The sequence below is a fragment of the Polyodon spathula genome, chromosome 4 (genome assembly GCF_017654505.1).
Source record: "Polyodon spathula isolate WHYD16114869_AA chromosome 4, ASM1765450v1, whole genome shotgun sequence".
In the NCBI taxonomy this organism is placed as follows: Eukaryota; Metazoa; Chordata; class Actinopteri; order Acipenseriformes; family Polyodontidae; genus Polyodon; species Polyodon spathula.
The window spans coordinates 85,119,242-85,136,321 of NC_054537.1; the positions used below are offsets into that span (position 1 = coordinate 85,119,242).

A 17,080-nucleotide genomic window follows, 5' to 3' on the forward strand; every position below is an offset into this window, starting at 1 on the left:
GTTGCTCCCTTTCAAGTGGTGCGCGAAAGGAATAGATGGGTATTTTATAGTAAAGGAAGAAGAGATAGTTAATGTTACTATGTTAAAATATACCCAGACCACTACAGAAAGCTACCACTCTCTATAGCCTATTGCATAAACTCAATCTGTGGGGTAGAGATATCTGTGTGTGAATGTGAGAGCCAGTTGGCGCAGGCAGTAGGTAAAGGACAAACACTTGCGGGTTCGGGTAGGGGTGCAGATCTTATTAAAGCTGGTCGGATCGCGTCTAAGAAGACAGTGTTGCAGGGGGTTGAAGGGTAGGGAGGCTTACTGTAGTAGCAAGCCCGGGTTGGAAGCGGATTGTAATAAATGGACCCGCGCAGGACTGACTAACATTATTCAATGTTCTCCAGTTGCCCACAAAACCGTTTGCAAACACCTCCTCCTAACCAACCTTCTTATGTTCAAACATAGCCTTGAAACTTCCCACAGGCTCGAACCTATAGGCTATACATAGCCTACCCCAATAAATCCTTCACAACTAAACTTCACAAGGGGGAGCTGAATCTCTTAAAATACACCAAGTTTGTTGTTTCAAGAACGTGTCCTACAGTAGTAACAACTGTCTTTGTATAAGCAGACCTGACCAAAAATATTTTATATACAAAGACCCAAGTTAGAATAAGGGGAAAAGCAATATTAACATGTGGTGTCTATAAAAGAGGTAGGAAAATAAAATGGGACTAACTTAGATCCTTAATTGATATTGCAACAGGAACTACTAGAAACAAAGGTGGGGGCAGGGGCAAGTTAGCCCCATTGTTTTTAATAACTTGGTTCCTTTTGTAGGAGGCAGTCAACAGTTGAGATAGTTGTGGCGATACCTGAGCATTCCCGTAGTTTGGTCCTGTACAGTCATAGCAGTTGGTCCACTCATTATTCTAACTTTGCAGCAATAGATATCTTGAATCGCGATATGATTTAAGGTTTCAATTTTATCAGTTTAATTAAGGTTCCTATAGAAACTTGTAAACAGACTTTGCCTTTTTCACGGGCAATTCTGATATACTGAGGATTAACAATATCTAGACCCATTTCCAAATTCACTATAGTAATTATTTCTTTGTAGGCTATAACTTCCACAATAAAAGCACATGTTAAAATACATTTTGCTATATTACATTATTTATACCACATACTACATCATAGCAGGACACTCAAACTTCACACATTTAGCTGTCTTCAGGAAATTATTTTTAGAAACCATCGCCTCCTCCTGCTAACTTATGTTCTTGGTTCAGAGCCCCTGTACGTCAATGGCTTGGTCTCAAGGTACAGTAGATACCTTGCCTTGATATCCTTGATGGCAGCTTCTTCCCTTCATCCCTTTCGTTCCTTGAAGTCTATGGTTGACAGTGCTTTCTTACTATGGCCATCTCCTCTGAAGAGAGTTTGTCTCCCAATATGAAAAAGCATTGATTATCTCTAAAATATATATTTTACAAGGGGAAACAGGGGGTTTCAGGAAATGACCATAAAAAAACATTGGCAAATGAACTTGAACTGTACTGTATCTCTGTGGACATATTTTCACGGGGACAAATGAATATACTGTGTACAGTATAATGTTTTATATTGTAATGACCCTGGGTCTACTGTAACCACATCCAAGAAGTTAAATTGCAGCAAGTGTTCAGGGACATCAGGGACGTCAGAGAGGGGAGAATCACCACCAATCAGGGGCTTGGCATGATTGCGCGAGTGATACACAACATTTTTGGCGCAAACCAAGGGACGAGATGTTGCAACCACCAGGGGATCGAGAGCGGGAAGCTCTGTCTGCTTGGGATTGGTGGATGGTGACCGGGGGCATCTCCTGGATGCGGAGATATGTACAGGCTGATGCTGCTGGGCTGCTGAGACGGGGAGACAAGCTGTAGTAAGAGGCAGAGAAGAGCAGAAAAAACAGCCAAGTAGAGCCAAAGAGAAGCAGGACTAAAAAGAAAAAGAGAGCTGGCTGTAGCACACGGCCAAAACAGTGTGCTTTGGACTTTCTTTTATTTTATTATTTGTCAAAGTCTGAATAGCACTACGCTGCGCAGCTGTAAGTGTACCACTGGCTGGTAAAGCAGCACACTTTTAGCTGCCCAGTGTTGAGTCCCGGCTTACTAAAGCATGAACTCGAGAACCTGCAAATCCCGAGTGAGCCTCCTTTATTTCCACACAATGCTACAATATTAAGGCTGTGCTCCGTTCTTTTACTGCAGCTTAGTAATTTATTTACATGTGAATTTCTTTACTTACATTAAATATGCAATTTGAAAAATTCCTTGAGTGTAATCATCTCGTAGTAACTTTTAGATGTCAATGTTTTAGTAGTAAAACTATTAAACTGAAATAGTGTTAAAATAAAATCTCCAATGAGAATTAATAATACTATAGCTAGATGAGTGGTTTAGCAAGAGGATGATATATTTAATATTCTATATTCAGTCTATCCCACAAACAGTGCACTGTAAAGGTTCTTCAGCCAGAAAATTAATATTCAGTGGATCCGAAAACTGGTGAAAACTGAAACATGTTCTGAACGCCCCCTCAAATATTTAGCAAAACTGTTGTTTTTTAATTAGCACAATCCTTGAAACATGGCCGCTTCCTTTCAAATATTGTATCAGTACAAGTGACAGAACTTTTTTCCTTCAGAAATAATTAGGCAGACGTAGCCCTGAATGTATTAAATTGCCTAACAATGAATGAGAGAACACCTGCATGGCATGTTGATGCAATTCCTCTCTCAGTTTGATATAATGACCTCCAAAAAATGAATAGAAGAGACAACTGTTGCCATCTCCTTGGCACAAGTGTTCTTAGTTAAGCACAACACAGATCCAATTAAAACTTCTCTCTTTTTTTCAGTAACAATCCATGTGCCTCAAAAAGCCAGGTTTTCTACTTCAAAGTAAAAGAAAAAAAGGTCTCGGGGGAATAAAACAAAAACGTTCACAATTCCCATTAATTGACCACAGCCTTTTAAACGGTTCCCTGAGACGCTTTTCAAATGAAAATGTGTGTGTTATAACTAAAAAAAGACAATAGACGGTACAGATATAATGTAAGACCCATCATCGCACACAGTCAGATGCACTCGAACAAGTCTCAGGAGGCACCAGCAGAGCATGCTGACCAGAAAATAAAATTGACAGCGTTCTGACCAGGCTTCATGGTTATATCACATCTATTAGTATCTCTAGCCTGAAGTATGCATATTTAGCAAAATCAATCTGTATAGGCTACATTCTGAGTACATAGAAGTGGACATTTTAAAACATTAAGCCTAGGCTCAAGCACAGGCCCTCTAGAAGTTGGTGAAAAGTCCTGTCTGTTTAATATGTTTCAAATTGGTATGATTTCACCTATTTTATTCCAGCTCATTATTTTTGACTTCACACCATGACATTTTTTAAATGCTAATTATTTCAGACAGTATAATCTAAAATAAGTTGCACTAATATATTTCTGTATGTGATATTGGACTCCAATTGCAAATTCAAAACTACACAGGTTGAAGTGTAAACCCCAGTCCAGCTACAAACCCAACAGAGGCAACTGCTAAAAAGTCCCTATAATATTAAACAAACTGTTTTTTAACATATTAATGCATGCTCTTATTTTATTTACCTCTATGGCTTTATATTGAAGTTTAAACATGTTCACTGAGTTTAAACATGGAATGTTAAAATATAAGTAACGTAATTAATTTGCAGAGTTAGGGTGATACGTCGAGCCGATAAATAACCTTGCAGAACACATACGTGGTTGTACAGTAGTTCAAAGTAACATAGCAGTTAAAATGGAAGGCTCTTTTTTTTAATGCTTACCCCATTAAGACAGTGCTTATTGAGATTACTCATAACTTCAAGATAATGTTGCATTTTACCTGAAAATACATTTTACTCTCAGTGTTAAAATTAGAGGGTAAATTACTCCCAGACTCAAAACCTTATCTGGAGTGTCGAGGATTCTAACAGGTTGCATTTTACACTTCAGTGGGCATTGGTAGAGTGGGAAACTTCCATCCACTCTTACCAGAATCCCTGGAAATATAAACAGCTGCTATTCCCCAGTTCTGCACAAGATGCAGCATCTCAGTTTTTAATAGTTTTGGTCCTTTTGAAGACAGCACAATAAGAATAGAAATTGGTGACTGTGTAATGCAGAAAGAAGTTCCTTCCTGCCATAGCATTTAGAAATTAAAACGCTGTTTCGTCATTTTTTTCATCCTTGCATTCAATTTAAACTTAGTGCGCATTTCGGTTTTTTTTAATGTGTAAAAATGGCAGGTATGCCTTTTTTTTGTTGTTTTGTTTTGGTTCCTCTTGAAAGCTGCTATTAGGATAGAATCAGCATAATTAAAATGTAATCTTAGCCTAGTTGAGCATGTTGTATCAGCTGCAGATTCAATGAGCATCAGTTAGCAAGCTGAACAATAAGGCCAAGTCTACACTACAATAGTCGACCAAAGGCAAAAATATTTTCTTCCTGTAGTAGGGCATGTAGCTCTAATTTTTACATGTCCAACACAAAATATTACACGCCCAAATGTGAAACTGAAAAACACTTTTCCGCTGCTGGTAATTCCACACCGATAGAGAACTTCTGGACTGCATGTCAGAAGTTGCCACTTTTTTTTTTTCATCAAATAAGCATACATCCGGTGCTTAATTTGTGCGGGGACACAGCCCCGGAACCTCTACGCGTGCAGTCATATTCCCGGTACCTCTAGTTAAACATATCATAAAATGCTTTCTTTTTAAATTCTCAACACAATTGTATCAACTCTGCAAGTTCTTGCATGCGCTAAAGAGAGACAGTCCGAAATTGTAGCCTACTTTAAATTACTTTACGATTTCAGTTTGAGTGCCTTTAAGTAAGATGACGCTGGCTGCAACTCTATTGTCGTCTTTTACACACAAATAAGTTTATTTGATTTGAAAAACGTCATGAACGATACAAGCAACTTCTTACACTACTTGGTTTGATTAAATGAGTACTACACAGCAAAATATGAAAGCTGAACATTAACTTCAACAAAGAAAAACGACGACGTTTTAATGAAAAAAAAAAAAAAAAAAAATAGACTATAACTTACCTCAACAGGAACATTAGCCTGCTATATTAAATTAAACCAAAAAAATAATAACAATCTGCTTCTCTTGCCTTTTTTAATGAATATAATTTAATTAATAAAGAATAAAAACATAATAAAATAACAACTACCTAGCCTAAATTTAATTAGTCTTTTTTTGTAATCTACCAGCTGTTTCTGTTGCATACACATCGCCGATAATAATGCAGACCGTGGGTCAAACCAATGTTCTACTTGGGGGCTTTAATCAATGTTGTCTTTCTGGAGTCTTCTGAATAATTTTTAATTTGTTTGTTTTTTAAACCATTTAAATGCAAAGGGTGGACGGGGGACTGGCCAAAATAGCTTAACAATGGTGTACAAAATAACATTATTTTAAAATAAACTTTAAAGAATGTTAAAAAATATGTTCTATCTTTGATTAAACACTTTTTGTTATCCCCCCACCAGTTTCGACAATCCACTGCAAATATAATCCCGTATCACTCCGACAGCAGAACAGTTTAGCCAATAGCAGCTCAAAACACTCTGGCATCACATTTTCTGCTGTTGGAAGTTGGAAGAGATGTAGGTACAAAAAAAAAGAAAAGGTGATGTGGGAGCAAATGCGGAAGTTTAAATCTGTAATAAAGTAATTGTTTGACATTGAAAAATTCTAGGTGCTCCACTGGCAATATCATTTTCAAACACTGTATTATGATCAGTTAGTTATACTCTCAGTAACAGGGCTTCGATTTAAAGGTTGTACTCTGGTAGACTTTTAAGACAATTTTAAATAAAACATAATTTCAAAAGTACAGATAATTTAGAGATAACAAATGCTAGTGATAAAGGTCTCTCTTTGTTGGCACTAGTTCAAAGTTGTTTTTGTCCCCTCAGGCATAAGTCATGATTTCATTAACTGATTAAAATTCAAATGCATTCAAGGCATGAATCAGGTCAATGTTTCAAAAAAACATAATTTAATACTTGAAAACATAAATTGATTCAGATACTAGATACACAACAATCAGACCAGAGCTAATGAGTACTAGCAAAAGGATAATGCATATTTTGAGACTGTGATTTGTTTTATTTTCTTGATGATTCATAGTCTTTCAATAAGTCACCATGAACATCAAGACAAAACTCAGCGTCTTGCAGCAGGCTACTAACACCACTGTCACTGCAGTTCTTGCCAGATGCAATTGGGTAGACAGGCCCTGATAAAGTGGCCAGGCAGTGTATAAAATATATTTGTTGTACCCGCACAGGCAATAATCTGACTGCAGTTTGACTGTTTGGAATAAAATATGACATCTGGCACATTATTATTAAGTTTCCCTAATAATGTTCAATAAACTAGTAATAAACTAAACTTTTTTTTTTTTTTTTTTAACTTTTTTAAACCTTCAGGTTAATGTAAATGGAACAGAGGGGAAATAAATGAAATGGAAGAGATGATTAAGTATGTATGTTGCGCTCTACATTTCATATGATAACCATCGGTTTATGGCTGCTGGGATACGGTCCCAGTGGAGCTGCTTAAAGACAATTCCAGCAAGGCCCAGCAGTCAGGAGACCTAATTGTGACTGAAGATCCCAAATAATGTATAGATCTTTCAAGATGAGCTTGCAAGTAGAACATGCAGACTGACAAAAAAAGCAGCAGACTTTTAACAAGTTCTGTTTTTGTGGCATTCTTAGAATATTTACACAGGAATGCAAGAGCTGTTGAGGGCCCTTAAGGTAAAAATAAATAAATAAATAACAGTTTAGTCCTATGTTCAAATACATACTATAAATACATCTTCTGTTCCTAAAAGCAATGCAACACACACACACACAAACATTGCTATGTGTGGTATTCAACAAGTAATGAATACCGGCAGTTGTAATTAGGTAGTTTTAGAGCTGACTTATAAATGCAAGTATTTCAACAACAGTGTTTTGCTGTAAGGCCAAAACACCAGGAGGGCTGATGATGTTTGCCTAATAAAGGAAAAGGTGACACTCCTCACACTTCACAAGATAGCCTGCTTGCCTTCTCTATGAGCTCCATGCATCAGTAAATATGCACAAAACACATGTAATCCTGATTACTGCAGTTTTTTCTCGCCCACTTCTGACAGACCTCTTCTGTGTGAAGTGAATATCATTACAGGTAGTGCATGGCTATTGACGTGAGCATAATGAAGCTTCTCTGCAAAGCATCGTGGTTAATGCACTGTTAAGAGAACATATAGTATTGGTATTGATTACAACAACCCATTAACTAAACTTACCAGGCTGACGCAGGTATCTCTTGGTGTCCTCATTTAACAATAATTATATTTTTTTGTTATACATTAAAGGGTACATCAGCATTACATGAAAGATAAAACATAGACTATCACACCTTGCTGTTCCGAATGTACTTGGTCATTGTATAATAATCCATATGCGTCCAAACATCTGTATAATGCCTCACTGCTATGTTCAATATCACTGTTCACGAGCATCTCTGCTGAGCCAAAAACCAGGACTTTTGCATGTACCCTCACATGTACTCTGATATGTACCAGCACATGCCCAAAGAAGCGTTGAATAAGCTATATTACCTCCGTGTGGAAACACACCAGTCTGTGTGACAAAAATGATCTGTCTAATTTTCCATAAGGAACTTGTACCTGCTTTCAAGTTGTGTAGTAGACATCTTTCCCATTGTACAAGCTTCCTTCACATGCTGTATATTGATGCATTATTATGATTACTGTTGCATTCAATAAAAAATGAAATACAGAAAAAAAACGTCTGTGCTGTGCAAGTGGTTAATGTAAGGAAAACCAAGACAGAGTTCTTCTCATTTCCAACTAATGAAGGGACCTACCCACAATTATAGCAGCACTGTGTTATTTCAATATTCATCCTCAAAGTCTTAGCTATAGCTCCAGCTGATTCGGAATGTTTGCAGAATGGACACCTATCAAATAAACTAGCAAATGAGATTCAGAAATTTCGGAATGAGGTCTTTGAAGATGATCTGACCTAAAACAATAAATATAGTCTTTTTTCACTCTTTGTATTTGGTTTGCATTTCTTGACGCAACACATGCATAATCATCTACACACTGTTGAGTGGGAAAGTCGAATTCAGCCACAAATTCCATCTCCCAATAAGTTTCTGAACAATCAGATGTGGAAATATTGTCTGGCATTATTTTGGCATTTTTACAATTACAATAAAAAATATGAAACAGTTTAGTAACAGTCCAGCAATATCATATGAGAATAACGCTACAGTACTCAACATATTAAGTTTAGCGTTTTACTAGCATTATAATAATAATCAGGATAAAATATGAAACACTGATAAAGCCGTGTTCTGACTCGTTGCTCTAAAACTGTATTACTCGACTGTAATTCAAATAGCGACCCTTTTAATGTAAACACATAATTCTTCCTCTCAATTGTTTCTTTCCTAATTCTACAGTGTTATCTGCATGATTTAAAAAGAGCTGTGTCTCCAGAAAGAAATGAAACCAACGGTATGTAGTGTAGTGATTAGTTCCTTTATACAGTAAAGTGAACAATTTCCTTTAAGGATTGTACAGCTAGAAAAAATATTTTGAGCTCATTTCTTTGTCGTCAGAGAATATAATTCAATTAAGAAATGGCCGTCTTTTAAAATTGCTAATTATACCTTCATTAAAGGCAGGTATCGTGGAAAAAAATAAACTAAAGAATAATGAAATACACAATTATTTTAGCTTACTTCGGGAAAGCTCCGCCTTGAGCGCAGTACCTTAGGTCTTAATTTTTCATCATAGAACAATGCAGTGCTTTCCCACTGTTGCCATCTTATTTGCTTTCTTATATTCTATGACATTATGATATATAATGGTATTGACTTGTACATAATCACGCAAATTACATCAGAACTTTAAGAATACTATCGCCCATCCTCATATAGATAATCAGATTTCTTTTAGCTCCGTCTTACTGAAACATTACTTTGTTTTCTTTGTTGGTGCAGCCGCCATGTTGAGTTTCAGCAGAGACATGGAGTGAAGTCACATGATGAATAAACTCGCAAAAAATAAAATAATGGCATGGTATCTTCAATTACGATAAACTTAAATGTGCATTTTCGACTAATGTTCTGATTACATTTTTACCAGTTTCAAAAAGGTTGAGATGATTTCTGAAATTGTTGTTTTTTTAAAAGGGAAATAAAACAAAAAAACATCAAAGTGTAATTATTGTGAGTTTTATTTATGTTTACCGGCGTATTTATACTTCAAAATAATGCAGGAAGATTGTGCTTCACTGATTTTAGTATTCCATTATACGACGAGTTCAAAACTGTAAAGTTCATGAGCAGCACCAAACAGTACTCTCAAAGGTAGGGACTCCAGACGCCTGCCTCGCCCACCCTGTACCAGTAGATTCGCTGGTGTCCGAGCGAGCTCTGCACTAATGTGAGAAATCAGAGAATCAGCTGCAAGACAGACACAGATATGCTTATGTTAATGCTTTGTAAGAATGGTCTCAAAATAATAGGGTTACCTCGAGAGGCTGGAGTCTAGATTGATGCTGATACCTATGATAATATCTTGCGAAAGTTAGTAAACTTAGTGTGAAGGTTGTTGCCAGTTACTGCAAAAAATGCACGCATTTTAGCCTTAGAGGGAATGTTGTGCGGAAGTCATGTTTTTTGGCTCAGAAGAGATGCTTGAGAGCAGTGATTTTGGACATAGCAATGTGGCATTAAAACAATAATTAAAACTACTGGGCTGTCTAAATACTGGTGACTAATGGATGCAGCTTGCACTAATACAATATTTATTAGTACTATGACATGAAATGTCAATGCAATACATTCCCTCTGTTCTACTTTATCTCAGTATTCAAGTTTTTGAGGAAAATAGCATTTTCCTTTCCCAATTGACAGTAATTTTAGAAATACACTGTGAAATGTTTCAAGGCATTTATTGATCACATTTTTCATGTTTAGCAATGAAGTCTGATAACCAGTTTCAAAGGGACCAACATGTGGTCAAGATTACATTCTAATTTAATCACAAAAGATACGTAATTTAACTATATATTGTATTAAGTGCACTGTGTCTGTTTCTACACCTGCCATAAAGTAACTTATTTGCATGAACTTGCTTTTCAGATATCACAGTACTATTGAACCTGCTTATGTGATAAATAAAATACATGTCACACAGTTATCCTTAAATCAGTCAAATTAATCCAGATTCTAGCCACATCAAAAATACCTTTATATTTTGGTATCTGGTACCAAAGGCTTACAATGTTTTGAGAATCAGTAATAAGATTAAACTTCTTATTTATTTATTTATTTATTTTTTTTTTTAAAGTATCAGACTGAATGATCTATTTACAATATATTTTTCAAAACTCATAAGAACCTGCATGCTGGAAGAAAGGAATGAATGGATTTCTGTACAATAGTATTAGGAAGAAAACAGAATCTTAATCAGCTAAAGGCAGAACTCAGCACTGCTGGATTCAAATGACAGAGAGTCGTGTGCCAAAGGTTTTTCAGCTGGCAAATACAGTAAATGATATGACTGCTGGAGCCAGATAGTAGTTATTTATATTTCTATGTGAGGGTCCACACAAAGCCAACTAACTGGTGGTAAGAGCCCTCTGCTGGTGGGTACTGCTACTCCCCTAAGGACGATTGAGGGAGGGGGAAGGGAGGGAGGGGGAGGGGGGAGGGGGCTGGTTTGTTTCTCTGGGGGCTGGTTTGTTCTCTTAACAGTGATTGTCAAGTCCTGTTATACAGTATGAAAATGCCAATATTGAAACACACACAAACACACACACACACACACACACACACACACACACACACACACAGTAAATAGTAAATATCTGAAATAGAATAAATCCACACAAAGTCACTTTGCTTTATTGTACTTGCATCTGCAGCAATTTAATTTAATTTTCACAGCCTCATTTTAGTCCTGCAGTCTATTGCAGGCTATTTGGGATAAGTAACATGTTGTAACCCCTCATATCAAATTCCTAGCACAAACTGGCAATCAATTCTGCAAGCTCATTTTAAATTGAACATGATAGTAAATTATTTAGAATTACTGGAATGTGTGAGATGTTAATGAGCTATGCACACAGAAGTCAAGAGGCTGGAGACATGATGTTACAGATGATGTTGCTTCTTGAGGAAGTCTACTCTTTCTGCAAAGTTTTGTCCCATGGGAAATACAGTTAGTGGTAATCTCTGAAAACATTTTCTGGTTACTTTTATACCACAGCCAAAGCTACATACAGTATGAAAAATGCCAGCTTATAACTTTTCTGTGGATTCGAAATAAAAATAATTGATGCGCCCTCCTAAGTTAATTCGATGTGCGGTATAAAAAAAAATCTTACAATTTGGAACAGCTACAAATGTCTGAAAGCAAAATCCACCATAAATTCAACCAAAGACTATGTAACACAATGTTATCTATAAAATGCCATAGCAATTCAATTTAAAAAAAAATTATGTTCAATTAACACCACAAAGGCTCCCAATTTGTGTTAGTCTTGCTTATATAGCCATGAAATTTCATAAAGGTGTTTAAACGTTCAACAGCGTTACCAATGATGAAAGCACATACACCAATTCTTACTGCATTTCATGCTCAATGAAGAGAGAGCATTTCAAATATGGAATCATGCAACCATGGGTATTAAATAATAAAGTCCAAGCTATGTAACCTAGAGAAGTGCTGTTGACAATATTTACCAGCTAATTAAAGAAATCAATAGTCTGATGTCACTGTAAATGTCCAGAACAATCACAGGCAAACCCATGTGCTTCATTACTTTGTTCTGTTAGAATGTTGGAATTTAATGAACTTTAATAAATACATTACAGCTTGCCCTTTTGTCAGAATAGTGAATCTGTGACATATGGAAAGTGTGCTGTGCAACTAATAAAAAATGACATATTTTAGATAACCTATATTTCTATTACCATAACACTTTTAATTTGTTCACATTTAATTGGCTTTTACTGTAGTTATGAGCAACAAAAATGTTATCATAGAATTTGCAGTTTGGGAAAAAGTAGAAAGTGAAAAATTATGTTATGTTTAACTAACAAAAATGAATAATATTGAATATTAATAGCCTTTGAAAATCTTCAGCAGCCCATTCTATATATACCCAAAAAATGTGCAAACACTGTATTGGTACTGTATTTTTGAAAACAATAACCTCGTTCATAGAGAAAACGTGTTACCTGATTGACTGCAAAAATTGCTATACAAATCTACAAAAGAGGGACCAAGAAAATATACTGAATTTCTTAACATACTGGTAACGCAACATTTCTAGTTGTTATTAAGCTATTTATTATTATATTTAAAGTTTCGAAAGGAGATGTTTCGACTGTCAAAATATTAATAGATCATTACATGCAGAAACAATAACTGGGGTAAGACTTTAGAAATTGTCCCTTGTTACAGAAAATTCTCTTTTCAAAATCTTCAGATATATTCTTAATCGAAAGACTATAACTCGGGCTATTAATGGGCAACCGTACCGGACTTTCATTCAGAAGTGGCAAAAACAAAATTAAAAATTGACTGCTACCGCATTCATTGCTGTGACAGTCATACCTGTGATACACAAAGTCGAACAATTAAATGTTTCTGCGTGTAACTTTTATATACAATTCCACGCTGTGCAGCGCTGTGTTCTGTGATTGACAGTATTTGTAGGACAATACTTTTTAATCACTGTAACCCTAAAAGAAATACCACAATGCAGTAGATATCTGAATAACTTTCAGAAAAGCATTACTGTACTTTGCTCTGCACATGAAAGGGTATTGTGTGCATGCAGTAAACGAGGGTAAAGCGATAAAAGAAGAAGAATTACATTACCGGTAATTCACTCCCTGTAGTCTTGCAGAGCGGCCCCCTGAAAACTCCCTTAATGCTTCGGAAATGGCCATTGCTGAGATGCGTGGAGCTGATGACAAGGTAATAGCACGCCATACGGTCCAGTTTCTCCCATATGTAGAGATTCGGCAAGAGAGAGGGTTACTCACCAGGCAGGGGAATCAGCAGCAGCTGTACACAGCAGAGCCAACATGAATCCTCCTCATAGAAAACACCTGGCTTTTTACGCCTTTATATTTCACCGAAGACCGCTACTGGGACTGCTTGTCCACTAACATCATTTAAGGATACGGTCCTTGCAAATCTCAGCATCTGCAAAAATACTGTCCATGGTGTGTAACAAGCTGTATTTTTTTTCCAGAAACCACTCTCTTAGCAACCATACACTGTTGGCGTTCGCACTATAGAGACAGCAGCACTACGCTCAGTCAAGGGATAATAAAAAATAAAATAACCGTACAGTCAGTGGCACTTGACTTTGTAATTCACTTCTTTTACTCAACTGCCTATCACCCCTGCAGGCACCACCGACTCGGCTCTGGTGCCAATATATTAAGATATTTAATGATAAATATAAAATGTCCTGAATTGCTAGGTAGGTGCAACAATGGCAAATGATTTGTAGACACAACTAACTACCCCCAGAGGCACCTACAGGCAAAAGATCACAAGCACGCTAGAGTTGGCCAAATTAAACTTGGATTTGAGAATTCTCTCTCTCTCTCTCTCTCTCTCTCTCTCTCTCTCTCTCTCTCTCTCTCTCGTTGGCTTGAGAGCGATCAATTCAGTTTCATAATAGGGAATACACTATCTCACTACATATTCTGCTCGAAATCGTGCGAGTCCCATTCTCAGAACCAAGAGCAGGCTATGCTGTTGTTTCACCTGACGAGACGCTCAGCAGAGGCTACTATATATAATATCATTGTATTCGTTTAGTTTTTAGTTTTTTTTTTTTTTTCACTGAAATGTATAGCTGTCGGTAAGCGATAAACAAGGCGAACATATTGAAAGCGTTGTACCCTCTGCATGTATCGTTCAATCATGAACTGTAATATAACATTAAGATCAATACAGTAACAACTGCTCCTCTGTTCCAGCTAGACTTTTAACGTACAATTTTATTTCTCGCGCAGAATGATCAATCAACATTCACCTCCAATGCTAAAGTAAAGACGTGATGAACAACACAAAACCATTGCTAAATTATTAATTTATTGACAGCATAACAATGTATTAATACGTTTAAATGATGTTTAAATATGTGAAATTCACATTGTGTGCTGCCCGTTAGGATGGATATGTTACTAAGCATCGCTAGCTGGGTTCTGTCCATGGTGCTAAACCCTTGAGAAGGCACTGGTGTGAACTTGCCAGTAATTCCAATATGCCTAGTCCTCCAACGGTTCATTTTCCTATTACTTAGCAATACAGTATTAAGGTATTAGTCCTAGTCATATCCCTTTAGAGACTGTCTTAATAATTATCCAAAATGTCATTATTTTTCTGTTCAGTCTGAATATATATATATATATATATATATATATATATATATATATATATATATATATATATATATATATATATATAGGGTTTTAATCTTGACATTTTCTATTGATCGATTAATCATCTGATCTATTAATCGAATAATTAATTAATCACACATGCTAGTAATACAACATTGTAATCTCAATGAACTGACGTTGTTGAAAGTAGGAAACTTCAAAAGTTAAAACACTTTCCTGTAACTCCTCCACTGTCCCGACAAGCATTGAGTTATGTAACATCACTCTCTTAAAGCTACAGCAGCTCAGTTATAAATAAGTAATACAACTACAATGCAAACTGTGTTTTAATGAGTACATTTTCAATTTAGCTTTTAGACGATATGTACCTCATGCTATTTGCTGCTAATGTTTCAAAATGCCAGGTAATATTTAATATACATATATTTACATGATGCTGAAGTTGACTTCTTATTTGCCATCTTCTTAATCGCCAGCTTCTTATTCGGCCAGCTTTCTTATTTGCATATTCCAGCTTCTTATTCGCGTTCCAGCTTCTTATTTGCAACCCGCAAATGTAACAGAAATTGAATAAGTAACTGCATTTTGGGGGTTAAATCGCTCTGGACCACTTATTTCAAAGTTGATTGTCACAGCGGGGGGAACCCCTTTATGTCACTCATGGGTATTTATCCCGGCCCAAAACGGATTTTGATACAAAAACAGCGGGCAAACATGGCACAGATTGGCACAGTGAATTGGGCCATTTATTACTAAGAGGCTACAAAACACAGGGTTATATTTGTAATATGTAGTCTGACTATGTTAGTTCAGTGCGATAAAGTACAGAATATTAGATAAATGATGAGGTTATTTTTATTCAGATACAGAATTAAAATACGGGAACCAATGTCACCAAGAAAAAAAAAGTCAAAATATACACATAAAAGCAATGAGAGCATTTTTATTGGACAGCATTATTGTTAAAATCTCCAAGTGGTTAATTATAGACTTTCCATCATAATTAATAAAGATCAGAACGCCACAGTGTAAACTGCAATATGGTACCTTTAAACACCTCTCCTGAAAAGCCACAATCACTATTAGAGCTGAGCTCTAATTCTCTTGATCAAGACATTTTTTCAGTCCCAGTATTTTCTAAGTTTGGGTTTGTGAAATCCCATAATCAAGTTATTTTCTGCAAGTCCATCAAAACACAACCTTTTCTGTGTGCACCTGGTTCCTGCCTGCTACCCTTTGTTATTGAGCATCACTTTTCTTTTAAACAATAGGTTGGATGATTGACTGATTGGAAATTAATTTGCAGCCACATTCCTCCCAATCAATCATCATCATATCAAGACAGTAACTGCTGTCATTCTGCAGATGAGCCAGTGCAGATGAAAAAGCCACAGCCCATCACTCAGCTTCAGTTTTACATTGGAATCTATACTTTCTTGGTAACTGTTTACTACATTCTTCCTTGGACTAGGTATTCTGCAGACTCTTTACCATCAGATAGCAGACCTTGTTGGCTTTTCAGTTTGTCTGTATTCCCTAAAGGTACTATCAGTTGTAGGTACACAAACCTTATCCTTCCTTCAAGCCATCTTGCCACTTTGTAGTTCATGAAAGCAAAGAAAAAAAAGTGATTTATCCATATGCTATTTTTGTTTACAATTAGGTTTTAAACCTACAAATGAGATATTTTGCCAGGGTTCAGTAACCTTTCAGAAATGTATAAAAAATATATTAAATATATCCATGAGGAAATATATGACTTAAAATCCAGAATTACATTTAATTATATAACGTAGTATTAATTTTCATGAACTTAGAAGACATTTGTGTTTATTATTATTGTTATTATTTATTAATTTAGCTGTCACCTTTATCCAAGGCGACTATTACAATAGAAATTACAATATTAAAAAAGAAATCAAAGTTATTATTATTACAATATGATTACTATTATTAGTAGTAGACACTTTTTAGGTAACATGTTCCGGTGTCCCCTCAAGTTTAGTAAAATTTTATTTTTGTCCCGCTTTTGGCTAGTCATCCCATTTTTCATGAATGCCTGCTTTTGGCCATAGGCTCAATTGTCATTAAGCAGCACGCTGATGGTTGGAGGTAAATCTATAGCCAACTGGTTAACTTGTGTGAGGGGGTGAGTGGTTGAGGGTTAGGGGAAATGTGGTTGGGGGTGATGGACTGTGAGTGCATGCTAGCAGTGGGAGGCAGGGTGTAGGGAGGAAGGGATTGGAGTGATTGGAGGGGAAAAGGGGGCATAAATAGGAGGCACATTGCCTTCAACCCCTGTTCTTGGCGCAAACGATAGAAATTACAGGATACAGAGTAAGACTGAGGAAAGTGAGAGATAAGAGTAACAAGGAAAATGAAAGAATGAAAAGAAATATGGAATCACCACTTTATTTTGTGTTTGCTCCCAGTATCCTTCCCTTGCTTATATTTATTTTGTTGTTTAATTAAATACAGGCTCAAGCCTTTAAAATACCTACCTTGTCTGACACCATTCA

General features: G+C 36.2%; 1 protein-coding gene across 1 annotated transcript in view; it reads right to left on the reverse strand.

Moving 5' to 3' along the window:
- The window catches only part of LOC121315007 (G patch domain-containing protein 8-like), a 133,930-nt gene extending 120,704 nt beyond the window's left edge, over window positions 1-13,226 (reverse strand). The window contains exon 1 of the mRNA XM_041248838.1: window positions 13,018-13,226. Within this exon, the coding sequence (XP_041104772.1) occupies window positions 13,018-13,131 (114 nt within the window). The 5' untranslated portion in view covers window positions 13,132-13,226. The remainder of the gene's footprint in view (window positions 1-13,017) is intronic.
- Between the last annotated feature and the right edge of the window lie 3,854 nt (window positions 13,227-17,080).